The 14947-nt window shown below is 31.8% G+C and overlaps 6 protein-coding genes across 6 annotated transcripts; 2 read left to right on the top strand and 4 right to left on the bottom strand. All coding sequences in view use genetic code 12, as the record gives it.

Moving 5' to 3' along the window:
* Positions 1-17: 17 nt before the first annotated feature.
* DFJ63DRAFT_337698 (uncharacterized protein) lies at positions 18-1856 on the bottom strand (the record flags this gene model as incomplete). Its single annotated transcript, XM_064908592.1, has 1 exon — positions 18-1856. The coding sequence occupies one exon, from the start codon at positions 1854-1856 to the stop codon at positions 18-20; it is 1839 nt and encodes a 612-aa protein (XP_064759704.1).
* A 96-nt stretch (positions 1857-1952) lies between these two features.
* On the top strand, positions 1953-3551 carry DFJ63DRAFT_248817 (uncharacterized protein). The gene has a single exon (XM_064904389.1). The coding sequence runs from the start codon at positions 2048-2050 to the stop codon at positions 3524-3526; it is 1479 nt and encodes a 492-aa protein (XP_064759703.1). The 5' UTR covers positions 1953-2047; the 3' UTR covers positions 3527-3551.
* A 1559-nt stretch (positions 3552-5110) lies between these two features.
* Positions 5111-6603, top strand: DFJ63DRAFT_248805 (tRNA:m4X modification enzyme). Its single transcript, XM_064904388.1, has one exon. The coding sequence runs from the start codon at positions 5204-5206 to the stop codon at positions 6524-6526; it is 1323 nt and encodes a 440-aa protein (XP_064759702.1). The 5' UTR covers positions 5111-5203; the 3' UTR covers positions 6527-6603.
* Positions 6604-7330, bottom strand: TMA19 (Tma19p). Its single transcript, XM_064904387.1, has one exon. The coding sequence runs from the start codon at positions 7182-7184 to the stop codon at positions 6681-6683; it is 504 nt and encodes a 167-aa protein (XP_064759701.1). The 5' UTR covers positions 7185-7330; the 3' UTR covers positions 6604-6680.
* Positions 7331-10392, bottom strand: DAP2 (Dap2p). The gene has a single exon (XM_064904386.1). The coding sequence runs from the start codon at positions 10030-10032 to the stop codon at positions 7477-7479; it is 2556 nt and encodes an 851-aa protein (XP_064759700.1). The 5' UTR covers positions 10033-10392; the 3' UTR covers positions 7331-7476.
* A 312-nt stretch (positions 10393-10704) lies between these two features.
* On the bottom strand, positions 10705-14659 carry SLN1 (Sln1p; the record flags this gene model as incomplete). Its single annotated transcript, XM_064908700.1, has 2 exons — positions 13263-14659; positions 10705-13202 (listed from the first exon to the last, which is right to left on the bottom strand). Coding segments are annotated over exons 1-2 (3717 nt in total), but the record flags the coding sequence as incomplete, so codon positions are not given.
* Between the last annotated feature and the right edge of the window lie 288 nt (positions 14660-14947).

The following is a 14947-nucleotide window of genomic DNA, read 5'->3' as shown; positions in this document are numbered from 1 at the left end:
AATGTAATTATAGTCTTTTATATTATTTCTTCAAATAAGAAATATCTAATGTCATCTATCGTATCATTATCAAACCATAAACTTTTTCCATAATAATTTTTAAAGCACTCTCTAGCCAATTCATTATTATCCTTTTTCACCAACCAATATAAAAAGTGTCTATAACTTTCCGCATCTAACTTATTCTTTAGATCCAGTCTGTTTTGAATAGCTAGTAGTAACTCCGCCACAACTCTTGGTGAATTATGATTGAGATTGAAATTGATATCTGATTCATCAAGGAAATAAGCTTCATAAATATGAACTACACTTATTAGTGTATTAATCCATTCAATGAAGTCATCATAGTCATTAATCATATTGGAAAGTGAATCATCGTCGGTACTGTTATGCAACAATTTCTTTTGGATTTGTAAACATTTTGAATTCACAAAATAACAAAATTGTAAAATAACACCAAACATATCACTATTACCATAGTATAACGAATTGAACACCATTATGTTTTGAGGTCTGAATCCAAGCCATTGATTTAAGAAATCAAACAACAATTCAAATGTATCTGTAAAATGTGGCAAGATTTGATGTGAATATTGGAAAGTGGAGAGTTTTAATCTCCCCATTGATGTGATTTGGGTTAAGATATTTACCAAAATTGAATTCAAACTTGGATGTTGAGGACAACGCTTGAACACGGAGTATATCTTAGTGAGAAACCAGCTCTCATCTGAATCTTCTAGATCCAATGACAGGAAAAGTTCAAAATTTATTCTACCTTTTGAGTCCACCGCTTGAAGAAAGAGATCATCGTATGTGGAGTAATTGTTATGAGAAGTTTTAATATCTATCATATTGATCAATTCTTGAAAATAACCTATTTTATGTAATGCCCAGAATCCTTTTGTATCCGAATTGTCTAATATCGATCCGTTTAACATTAGGATGACATTTTCTTCCATAGAGTTATTAAATAATTTATCATTATTATTCCAATACTTCTCAAAGAGTAAATTCTTGGTTCGATTAAGTAAAGTTTTCTTTTCAGGTGAATTAATGGCTTCCTCCTTCAACCAATGAAGTAATACCGGTATCAATAAGTATAATAACTTTTGGTGGAATATCAAAAGGTAAACAATGTAACCAATAAATAAATCTTCTCTATAATTGTTGAAAATTATGGTTGGTTCCATTTCTAACCAACTATCCACATCATCAAATAACTCTTCCTGATGGAACCGAATCTCGGGTGGCATAGTTGCTGCATCAAAGAGCATTGACTGATTAACTTTGTAATATGTGGACTTTGTAGTTAGTGCAATTGACTTACCAAGGGACATTGAACATAATGATGATAAAGATGAAACTTGGGTTCTATTATTTTTATGATTGAGCAACGATGATGATATTATATTTCTGAATATCTGAAATATTTCACAATAGGAGTCATATAATTCAGATGAGATAAATGTTTGAAGTGATTTCAAACGTTGAAAGGAGTCCTTTGGTTTTATAATCGCCAAACATTCATTTTCCATATTTGTAGGATCTGGAGTTTTATTCTCAATGGTGACTGGCCCATATTCTTCATCAGATAGATCACCATAGTCAGAGTGAGTTCTCTTTCGTTTCCGTGGTTTATTCACTCTTGTTGGCATAGAAAATGGTGACGGTTTAGTATAATCATACTTCATTAAATATGGATTGATTTGAAAGTTGATCTCAAGTAATGCAGGATACTTATAATAGAGATCGTTCAACGAATGGATCTTCGAAAGCAATGGTCTTACCATTCGTTTGCATTTCGAAGTGGACAATCCAACAGGTAATGACTGACCAGCACCATTACGTTTAGACATCTGCTTTCCTCCCAAGGTTGGTTGATTGAAGATGAATTGAATTTTGCAAATTGTAAACAAAAATATTTTTGGTGTAAAGGTTACGAACTTTCCATTTTTAAACGTTGCGAAGGTTTAAAATATAAATTTGTCGATTTCAATTTAAACCATCATCAATCTCAATTCAGGGAAGTTAATAGAAGGAATAAGTCATGAAGGTAATTGGCTTGCTATCATCAGCATTGATAGTATCGAAGTTGGCAATTGCAATTGATACTGAAATCAGAGGAGTAGAACCATCTCGATTGAAGCTTTATGATCCAATCGTTGATCCAATCACGGGGAAGAAGACATGGAGATGTTTAAACAATCCAGAAATCATATTGTCTTATGATCAGATTAATGATGATTATTGTGATTGTCCTGATGGTTCAGACGAACCAGGTACCAATGCATGTCCCTACAATCCTGATCACAAGTTTTACTGTGCCAACAAGAATCATATTCCAGGTTATATTGAAAATTATAAATTGAATGATGGTGTTTGTGATTATGAAATCTGTTGTGATGGTTCGGATGAATACTTGAGTGGGAAATGTGAAGATAAATGTAAAGAGATCAATCATCAATTTAATCAATTCAAACAATCTTCCCAGAAAGACATTGAAAAATCATTAAAATTAAAATCAAAATTAGAACATGAAGCTGCTTCTCGTAGATTACAATTAGTGAATCAATTAGAAAGCCTTAATGCTGAAAAGTTGGAAAAGGAAGAAATTCTCGCTAATAGTCAAGATAACTTAGCTGAAGAAGAAAACGGAGAAGAAGGTTCAACATTGTCCAATGTCATTTTACCTCATTTAGATGAAATTTCAGTTCATTTGAGTAATTATCACAGAAGTTTACAACTTAGAGAAGAACAATTACAAAATCTTGAAAAGATATTAGCTGGACTTACCAAGAATTATAATCCAAACTTCAATGATATTGCTGTTAAAGAATCCGTAAATAAATTTCAAGAATATGTGTCAAATAAAGAAGAAGCACTCAAAGCAGATTTAGAAAAAGCCAAAGAATTACTTAGACTTGTGGAAGATCACTCCAAGGAATTTGCCGATCCTGGTATTAAACAAAAATCATATGAACCACCAACTTTGAAAAATATGATTTTACATTACTTCAATCAATTCAAATCTGCAATACAAATTGATGAAAACGTGGATGTTGGTTCAAACAAGAAAATCGTCAATAATGCTCAAGCCCAAGTGATTCAAAAGGAACTTGAAGATATCGACTTACAAATAGAAATCATAAATGAAGATTTAGAAAAGGATTATGGTCCCGGTGATATTTTAAGAGCTTATAAATCTACATGGGTAGAAGGTGATGTAGGGGGATATAATTATAAATTAGGGTTTCTTGATGCTATCTATCAAGATGATGTCTTAATTGGTAAGTATGCTGATTTCAAAGATAATCAATTATTCTACAAAGGGGGGGCTAAATGTTGGAATGGACCTCATAGATCAGCAACCATTGATTTAACTTGTGGATCCGCTAATCATATCTTATCAGTGAGTGAACCACAAGTATGTAAATATTTGATTGAACTTGTTACTCCATTAGCGTGTAAAGTTCTTTCTGATGAAGAAATATTATCTAATTTTAAAATCGACAGAAGTAAATTATAATTCTTGATACATATATATACATATACAAAATAAAAAAATCCCTATTCGTTTAATCAAAGGTAATCTTTTTACCAGTGAATTTAACATTCTTAAGTTTTTCTTCAGCAATCTTCTTAGCTTCCCAAGAAGGATGCATCTTTGCAGGTTCTTTTACTTCAACAGAAGCAGGTACTGGAGTTGATGATCTTGATTTTCTTTCACCAAGAGGAGCAACATTAGCACCAGATGGAGCGCTTGCCAAGGCAGCCTTAGCTTCTCTCTTTTTTTGTCTTTCTTCATATTCTGCTTGTCGTATTTCACGATCACTAGCAGCAGCAGCTCTTTGAGTTTGAACATGTTTAGCTTCTTTACCATATTTTTGAGCCCATATTTTTTGTCTTGCTCTTTGACCTCTTCTATTTTTACGTTGAGTGGTGATTTCTTTAACCACTTTATCGTTATCTATATCATCATCATCTTCATCATCTGAACCTCCTGAAAAATATCCTGATGCTAATGCTGGTAAATCATAAGTTTTGGCAGTTTTTGATTTTGGTTCGTCTGAATCGGAATCAGAGTCGGAATCATCGATTTCGGAAGCAGATTGTTCTGAAGCTTCTTCATCGGTTATTTCATTATAGTTGACTTCTGGATCTAATTCGAATTGTTCATCTTCTTCAACTACTTCATCTGAACCACCAATTAATTTATCGTAGACAGCGAATTTATCATAAGCTTCTTCAAGATCTATATCTTCATCAACATCATTTGAATCTTCCTCATCACTATCATCGTCATCATCTTCATCGTCGTCTTCATCTTCATCTTCAACCTCTCCTGCTTCTTCATCATCGTCTTCATCAACATTTTTACCAGTTGATTTTCTCTTAGCTTTTTCTTCCTTAGTTAAATCTCCTCTTACCAACTTGAATGACCATTCTATTTCTTCTAAAGTGGTCTTTACTGATTTATTATTCCATAAACTTGAAATATAATTATTAAGGATCTTATTATCTTGACAAAATGTCTTAAAGAAATGAGTTGGATTCCTTTCAGATTGTTTATCAGTTATATTAGTAGTTATCTCTTGTGGAATGAAATCAAAAGGACTATCCTTTAATGCTTTAGTATTTAAAATCGAAGTAATTACTGATTTTATTAATCTTGAATTTATCAATAATTGAAGATTCTGATTTGATTCGAAAAATTGAATAATGGTAGTTTTAGAATCATCTTCCTTAAACTTAGTCAGATCACCCTTATACACTTTCTTAACTTCCTTTTCTAACTTCTTATAAGCTCCATGATACTTCTTTGCAAAGAATTCTTCCTTTAAAGCTCGTATTTCATGATTAGCATCTTCTTGACTAGTAGGTAATTTCTTAAGTAATTTTTCATTATGTCTGGCTGTAAGTAATTTTTTAGTATGAGGAAATCGAGGAACTGAATCATTAAACTTGGCTTCTAACAAATCAAGCTTCCACATTGAATTACTTCCCTTTGAAGACACCATTGTTGATGATTTTAGATGTTGCTGCTAAAAGATTTTGGGATGAGTTTAAATTTATTTTCTAAATTTTTTTTTGGCTGATAATTTTTTTTTTTGCAGAGATGTTGCGGAGCATCAAAATTTGAATTTGGTGATAGTTTAGATTTTACAGTTAGGTAGATGGATATTGCAAAAAAGTCGATAACAAAATGGTGCCTGAAGTTAAGAAGAGGAAGTTGAATAAGAAGGAACAGAAGGTTAGACTAGATCAATGTGAATATTTCTTACCTAATAAGAATAGAAGATGTTCTATGCAGAGGAAAGCAGATCAAAAATATTGTTCACAACATTTGATTCACGATGAAGATCATAAAGATGAAAGAGTTCCATGTCCCTTGGATCCAAATCATAGTGTTTGGGTACGTGATTTACCATATCATTTGCAAAAATGTAATTCTAAACCAAAAGAAGTACGAGAATATTGGTTTACAGAAGATATTAATTGCAGTTTAAAGACAGAAGGTAGTGATACAAGTTCCCAGATTGAACAAGAAAGTAATGAAGCAGACGTTGACGAAAAAGGTTTATATAATAAGTATATTCCATTGCTTCAAAACATAACATTTGATTCATTAACCACAAAGATAAGTCAACATAAAGGACTTCATTCTCGATTATCAGAATTATCAAATCAAAAACATGCATTACAACAATCATCTTTGATAGGTAATATGAGAGATGCCAACTTATTAGGATTAGATAAGTTCTATGTGGAGTTTGGATGTGGTAGAGGTGAGTTATCTCGATATGTTAACGCATGCATACTAGAGGATTTAAAAGATAATAAAGATCAAATTATAAAACCTGATAGTTTTGGGTATGGATTTGTGGATAGAGGTTTAAATAGAATGAAGATGGATAGTAAGATTATCAAGGATTCGAGTGATTCAGGCATAGATATCAAGATCAAACGAACAAGGATGGATATAAAAGATTTGAATCTCGATAAATTTATAGAAGATATTAATCCTAAAAAAGTAGTTGGAATTTCAAAACATCTTTGTGGAGCTGCCACTGATCTTACTTTAAAACTGATATTGAATTCTGCTTTACTTAGTGATAATATTGAAAGATTTGGAGGATTAATGATTGCCATGTGTTGTCGTCATGCATGTTCATATGATCAATTGTTACCTCAATCGAAGGAATACTTGGCTCAATATGGGTTTAAAACTGTTGATTCATTCAATATACTTAAAAAGATTGTATCTTGGTCTGTATGTGGAAAAGGTAGTAAAACTGCAGTTGATAAAGAGGAAGATGAAGAAGAAGCAGAACAAAACCATTTAAGTGGATTGCAATTTAAGCAACGAGAACAGATTGGATTCATAGCAAGAAGATTAATTGATGAAAGTAGAGTTCATGCATTAAGATCATTATTGACTAATGATAAAGTCAATGTTGAGATGTTCTTATATACCACCAAAGATACTACATTAGAAGATGTATGTTTATCAATTACACCTGTTTAATAGATATAAACAAATTAATAAGATTTTTTTTATTAATTAGAATGAAATATACATTTATGATTGAAGAACAAACAAAGATTTGTGTAATCTTAAAATATAAACCTTAGTATAAGAAATAAAACTAAAAGAGAAATCCAATGGGGGTTTAGTTCTCTTAAACTTTGGTTTCTTTAATACCATGTTTCCAGACGGCAACATAAGGAGTAGTACCATCTTCACGGTAGTTTAATAAAACAACCATGGCATCTGGGTCCATTGATTCACCAGTGTAGAAATCCCAATCACCAAAGTTGGCAATGACTTTCTTAACATAAGTACTAGCACCTTTTTCAAAAGCTTCAACAGCTTCTGGATCATTTTCAGCTAAATGAGCCTTAATTCTCTTCATGTAACCTTTAATATAAGTTAAGAAAGACTTCTTATCAAAAGAAGTTTGTTGTAATCTGAAAGAGTAGACAACATTGTTAACGGTGGCAGCACCACTTTCAAGATCATCTTCAGCATCTTCAGCAGATGGATTGGCACCAATATCAACATCACCTTCAGAGACAGTGACCATGTCACAATCAGCTTCGTAGACAGCACCGTCAACTAATTTGACATCATAGGCATCGGATAATAATTCGTCTCCGGAAACAACGTCTGTGAAAATAATCATGTTTAATAAATACTAATTCAATTGATAGATATAGATATTGAAAAGAAAGATCAATCGACAATTCGATGAATTTGAAATAAAATTTTTTTTTTCTTTTTTTCAATTTTTTTTGACCACCGCTCACCAAAAAAAAATGGGAGAGATGGCTCACGTGTTGATAGTTACCGGATTGGGACGGAGTGTATATAGGGAGCTAGACTTCCTAATTGGGACGAGTTAACTCTAAATTATTATATGTCTTTTATTACTGGGTATATAATGTTACAAACGTATGAAGATACAACTAGGAATCTCATATAAATTCACCAGAAAAGGCTCTCTTAAGGAAATTTAAGATTCTATCATAAACAATCTTATTCCCATTATGATATCTTATAGAATGATCACTATCAGGGAAGATCATAAATTCAAAATTCTCAATATCACCCACATTAAAATCATCAATTAATTTTAAAGTGTTTTGAACATGGACATTGTCATCACCACTTCCATGCCCAATGAAGAATTTCTTTACATGTTGGAAATTAGTTACATTATGAATAGATGCTATTTGATAACCTTCAGGATTCTCTTGTGGAGTTCTTAAATATCTTTCCGTATAAATCGAATCATAGAATTTCCATTTCGTAACTGGTGCAATCGAAACACCATAAGAAAATATAGAATCTTCATAATCAGTTTCTAATGTTTTTAAGGTTAAAAATCCTCCATATGACCAACCCCAAATAGCTATTCTACTAGCATCAACATAACTCTTCTTAGCATAAAGTTTAGCAGCAGCGATTTGATCTTTAGGTTCAAATTGTCCTAATCTATCACGAACAATAAACTTAAAATCAGATCCTAAATCAGCATTATGATTATTAAATCCAGTACCTCTACCATCAACAGTAACCACTACCGCATTCAACTCTGCAGCTACAACTGCACTGAAACTTATATCAAAGGTTTTAGTCACTGTTTGTGAACCTGGCCCACCATAAACAAAGAATAATACGGGATATTCATAATTTTCATCAAAATTTAATGGATATGTTTCGACAGCATTAACTTTGAATTCTTCACCACTATCTTTATCAGTTAAAGTAATAACTTTATATTCAACTTTAGGAACAATGTAATCTTCTAAGTTATCAATGATTTGTTGATTGGATTCAATCGTTTTAATATCTTGTGACGATTTAAGATCAGTTAATTTTTGATATGGAACTTCAGGGCCAGCATAAGTTAATAAAAGATATCTCGAGCCCGATGAAAATGATCCTGAATACCAACCTTCACCAGTGGTTAAGCTTTTAATAACTGGTAAATTTTCTAAATCTTTGGTAGCATCAAATAAATTAACTGAATATATATGTCTTTCAACTGATGATTTCAAAGTACTTATGAAATAAACTTCATTAGTGGTATAATCAAATGATTTAACTCCACCAAGAACTTCCCATTGGCCTTTGGTTAATAATCTACCGTTTGGATTATTTGGTGGGGAAAAATAAGCTAAATGATTATAACCACCATCAACCACAGTATCAATATATCCATCTTCATTAATACCTAATGATTCATTCTTTGGAACAAAAAATGTATTCGATGTGATTTCAAACCAACTCTTTTCAGCAGTAAGAGTTCTAATTAACTTGTAAGAATTAGATTCACTATCAACTAAGAATATTTCTAATAAATCACTAGCTCTATTTGAAGTTTTAACTAATACTGAACCACCAACCCAAACAACTTCAGTTATTAATCTATTATCTGGAGTGATATTATCGGATTCCAATTGTAAGACTTCTTGTTTATTTGATTTCAAATCATAAATAACTAAATCAACGATTGGATTAGGATATCCTGCTTTTGGATATTTAATTTTAATTACTTCAGGATAATCATCATGACCTTCTTGAACATAATAAGGAATAGTGAATTCTGGAACTTCTGTATCATTTGACTTTAAGAAGGTGAACTTATCTCCATTAGGAGACCACCATAATACAATATCATCACCAAATACTTCTTCTTCATAAACCCAATCTGGTTTACCATTGAAAACTTGAATACTACCATCAGTAGTTACTTGAGTAACTTCATCTGATATAATATTCTTAATATAGACGTTATTTTCAAGAATATAAGCTAAATGGTTTGAATCAGGGGACCATGATGTAACGGCTAATTTTTGAGTAGTATCCATAATTGGAACTATTGAACCACCTCCTTTGATATCCAACAACCAGTATAATGCAAAGGTGGAATGTCTCCAGTTATGAGTGGTATTAGTTCTTAAGATGGCTTTAGTTAAATCTGGAGAAGAATTAAGATTATCAATAGTATAATTAATTCCATGATGGTTAAATACTGAACCATTAAATAAAGAAATTTGATAATCTTCATCAATAATCGATCTTATAAGGTATTTGGTTTCTCCATCTATTTCATCTTGTAAAAGATAAGTACCCTTATCATCGAAAATAGACAGAGGTTCAGTAATCCATTGTAATGATTTAAAATTAGGTCTGAATTTCCCATCTCTAACAGCCGTAAAATTCAAGGCGAATTTATTACTATCACTAACATCAAATGGTTTAAAGGTATATTTGGGTAATGAAGAGGATGAATCACCATTTGCTTTTAAGTATTGTTGTATTCTTGCATTTGTAATTTGAGGAATCTTAAAGTTTTCTATAGCAACTAATAAGAAAGAAGTACCCCATATCAATAATACGAGTAAAGTTCCACTTATTATAAAGTTCTTAAAGTTATATAATGACCATCTCGATCTCTTAGAAGGATTAGATCTTATCTTTTCATTAAGACTAACCTCGTGATAGTCTGACTCGTCCTTATCCATGATGAGTTATCTATTTTGTCACGTCTTTACCTTGTCTTTTGGTCAGACGAGCAACAGTATGAATATTTCAAGTAAAGGATAAACCAACTAAATCAGCGTTAAACAGAATGAAGTATAAGGGAAAGGAGTAGCAAGTCAATATATATGACGAATGATGGATGGGGATGGGTTGATATATATAGTAATAGTAATAACAAGGTATGGCTGTTTGAAAGTCATCCACAGTGCTGGTTCAATTTTTGGCGGTCAATTAAAATTGTCACTCAGAAAAGGAGAAACTGAGAGAGCCGCACCATCCACAGAACCAAAAATAGTAACACAATTAGATTTAGTGATGTAATAGATGTTTACCAAAATGACAGATTGCAAAACAAAGCATTGACTTTTATATTTTTTGAATACTATAAGATTACAAAACTATACGTAACGAAAGAAATAATATAAATAAAGAACGACCCACCTGCCCGAATTGAAATGAAAGTGAAATAATATAGATAATAAAGATTATTATAAAGAAGGAATGAAAGTAACGAGTTATAAAAGGAATGAGAAGTATTGAGAAAAAAAAGTCAAACACACTTAAACAGGTGGATCACCAGAAGTATCTGGTTCTTTAGTCGTATCAATAAATGGACTGGTTATAACGGTTCCACTTCCATAACCTAATCTTCTTTCATCACCATGATAAGAATGGGGAGTAGTTACCACATTACTTAATAATATAGGACTGAATTCAATAATGATTTTTCTTAAATTGGTTCTTCTGATTGGTTTCGATAAGAATCCACTCATACCACTACTTAAACATTCCTTAACATTACTTTCATCTGCAAAGGCAGTCAAAGCAATGATAGGTTTTTCATATTGTAAATTGTTTCTAATCATCTTGGTAGCTAATAAACCATCAACCTTAGGCATTTGAACATCCATAAATACCAAATCAAATGGTTCATTTCTATCTAATGATTCCTTGACTAATTCAACTGCTTCAGCACCATTACAAGCTAATGTAACATTGTCAAATCCTTCTAATTTTAACATACGTTTAATAACTTCTTGATTAACCAAATTATCTTCTGCCACTAATATCTTTAAATGATTTAATTCATCTAAGATATTATTATGAATTTCCATTCTTTCACTACCAGTAGATGAACTTGCAGTACCCGTTGATGAACGAGTAAGTAACAAAGGTTTATCGAAATGATTTCTATCAAATTTAGGCTTTTCAACTTTTGGATTACTACCACCTGATGAACCTGATGATGATCTTTCTTCTTCTGTAAGTGGATATGGTGGTGAAATACGAGTTGGCCTTCTACTAGAATGTTTGATTAATAAAGGCTTGGCCTCAACATTAACAAGATCTTCAACAATACTTTCATCTTCTTCATATCCTTCATCTGTAGTTGAAGGTTCAACAGGTTGAGATCCTTGAACGTCATCATGATCATCGCTACCTTCGGTGGTATCATGTTCAAACACATCATCATCTCCATAAACTTCATCATCAAATGTATTTTTAAATGAAACTTTTCTATTAATCTTGGAATTAGCATTGAATTCATCTTCGCAAAATTCATTCATTTCTTCATCACTAACCATGATTTCACCAGTTTGAGGTAATGGAACTGTAAATGTGAATGTAGAACCCACTCCAATAGCGGATTTTAAACTTAAAGTACCTTTCATCATAGTAGCCAATTGTCTACAAATCGATAACCCTAAACCTGTACCACCATAACTTCTTGATAAGGTTTGATCACCTTGAACGAATGGCTCAAACACTTTTTCTTGTAAAGCCGGTTCAATACCAGGTCCTGTATCTGTGACTTCGATTTGAATTACCCATGTTTTTGGTTTATATATTCTTCTAATCTTGAATGCTTTATTATTCTTAACTAATTCTGAATTAGCCATATTGCTGCTGGTATATTCAGGACGATTATTAGCATTTTTATTAAGAATAGTAGCAGTAGGGAATTTATCAGTAGATGGTATTGATGATGAACTTGATGATAAATTTCTTGAATGAGTCTTTTCTGTTCTAAGTCTATTAGTATCAAGCTCTTCAATTTTTCTTGGTTGTAATTGTTGTAATGCTACTGTATCATTAGGTAATCTTGGTAATGGTTTATAATGACTGAATTGAGATTCGAAAATTTTATTTTCATACTCTGTAGTTGATAAAGTTAATATACTTAAATTATCATCTTCTGATAATTTTTCTTTTTCTATTGATAATAATGATGGTGCAGCGTCCGGATTGTCTACTTTTGGCACTGGTTTAGTTTTATAATAGGTGTTACTTTTAATCGATCCTGATGATTTAGTTAAGGTTGTGTTACCACCTTGAGATGAATTTGAATTACTACGAGGCTTCAACACATGAACTTGAGCATAATTATCCGCTTTAGAACGTTCCGCATCATATTCACCTAATAATTTGAATCCCACATGAACTGAACCATCGACAGGAGTGAATTTAAGGGAATTTGAAACTAAATTCATAACAATTTGAATAATTCTATTGGAATCACCATAAATGATTAATTTTCTAAAGATATTTGGCCTTATAAGAATCTTAAAATTAACTCTTTGATCAATGGCTAATTTATCAAAAATTGATTTGACTTGATAAACCACTTCTAAAATTTGGAAATTTGATTTTTCTAATTTTGATCGATTTAAAGTATTTTTTGAATATGTTAATAATTCCGTTAAAATATGTAATAACAATTCACCTGATCTATGAATTAATTTTAAGGAATCTTGAATGATGGCAGGATCTTTTTCATCCATGGCAATAGATGTCATACCCAATATACCATTTAATGGAGTTCTCAATTCATGTGATATATTGGCAATGAAAACAGTTTTAGCTTCATTAGCTGCTTCAGCTTCGATTTTAGAAGCTTCCAATTGTTTGGTTCTTGATTTAACTCTTTCTTCCAAATGAGTATATTGTTTATCTAATTCTGTAGTCATGATATTAAATGCTTCTGATAATTCTGTGAATTCATCTTTAAAGAATTTCTTTGAACCAGGCACTCTACCTGGTAATCTGATGGCAGTAGAATATACTGAACCTCCCGAATTACTCGAATTGACACTATTTCTCTTTGATGCTTTAGTATTTTGATTACTATTATTACTGATGTTTGGCTCATCTCTAGCGAGCTTTTTATAGAAAAGTGATCCATAAGCAGGAGGAGCTATTTGTTTACCACCATAAGATGAATTGTGGGATGATGATGATAATTGTTGTTCGTCGTATTCTTTCTTTGATTTTGTAATGGCTTCGGTAGCTTCTCTTAATTTGGTGATTGGTCTTATAAAAAATACCGCCAATGGGAATGTAATTAAACACATAAATACTCCAATACCAATGACAACTCCAATAATAATCTTGGTCAAACTCCGTACTGGTTCTAAGAATGTTGCTCTTGTTTGTTCAATGATAATGGCCCATACAGTATCAGGATCTAATTGAATTTGAGTAAACCCTGTTGCAATTTCTGCTCCCGTATAGGATCTTACTCCCACTGATGAACCAGTTGATTTTGTTAACGCTTCTTTAATTGCAGATGAAGTATTAATATTATAAATAGTATTTGGTAAAAGAGTATTATCTTTGACTGGGAAAATGGCTTGAAATCCAATAGGGTGAGATGAGGTTGATGCAGTACCTGAATTATCTACTCCAGACGTTGCACTTCCAAATACTGGTCTTACTGCTACTACATTATAATTAGATGCTGTACCACTTCCACCAGCAGTAGTATCGTTAATAGCAAGTTGGATTTGTTGAGCACTTGCTAATACTGTTAAGTATCCTGATAAAGATGGAGTATTGATTATGATTGATGAATTTGAATAGATTGGTAAAGTTATACCCATGAAATAAGCACTATCAGGATCAGAGGAATTTGATATTGGACCGGTAAAGTATGCTTGAATGTCATTTGAATTTTGGTCCAAGAGAGTACTTGGAATGGAAGCATTAGCTGATAAAGGATATAACACATCCATAGCGGGCATTGAAATAGCAGTAATATTATTATAAGAATCAGCCATAACATTTAAATCCAAATTATATAATCTTGCTGCTGCAAATAATTCAGATGAAGTTAAAAATTGATCAAGAGTAGATTGAGCTCCTGAAAAGATTTCAGTTGAACTATTACCTGCTCTATAAGATGATAAAGGAGAAAATATTGAATCTTTAGTAGTTAACCAATAAACTTGATAGAAAATATATTCTACAGCTTGTTTGACTTGAACTGTTTTCAACTGCGATATGACTTCTAATCTTTCTGCTCTTAAATCACTCAAGTTTGATGTAAAATATAGACCTGTAACGATGGCCAAAATTAATAATGAGAAAAGGGAGGAGAACCCCACAAGTATAATCAATTGGGGCCGTATACCAATTTTTAATCGTCTCATTGTTGTTAAATTAGTAGAAGTTAAAGTCTATGATTATCCGAGATGTATATGATAGTTAAGGAGGTTATATTGAAAACATGAATTCTGACAACGGATGAATAAAGGGATTTAATATGCAAAATAAAAGATGAGGGAAAGGAGTGGAATGAAATGAAACTGATTTAAACGATAAATCTTGTATAATAGAATGAAAGTGGGAAAATAAGTTAAACACAACAAAACGAAGTAGATAGGTGACGAAATCTACTATAAATATGAAGTATTACCGAAAATAAAATTGGTGACGAATGAACTGAATGAATGAATGAATAAATTATATATAAAAAAAAGGGATCCTTATAACTCTAACTGGAAGGGAAAACTATCGATATATTTTGATATGGATGTAAAGACGACTTTAAATCAAAAAAAAGATGGTGTAAACAAGCAAATATGGATCAAAGATCTGACCTTTCTTTACCAACGA

This window comes from Scheffersomyces coipomensis, assembly GCF_036884675.1.
Source record: "Scheffersomyces coipomensis strain NRRL Y-17651 chromosome Unknown DFJ63scaffold_8, whole genome shotgun sequence".
Classification (NCBI taxonomy): domain Eukaryota; kingdom Fungi; phylum Ascomycota; class Pichiomycetes; order Serinales; family Debaryomycetaceae; genus Scheffersomyces; species Scheffersomyces coipomensis.
This window is presented reverse-complemented; position numbering and strand designations above follow the sequence as displayed.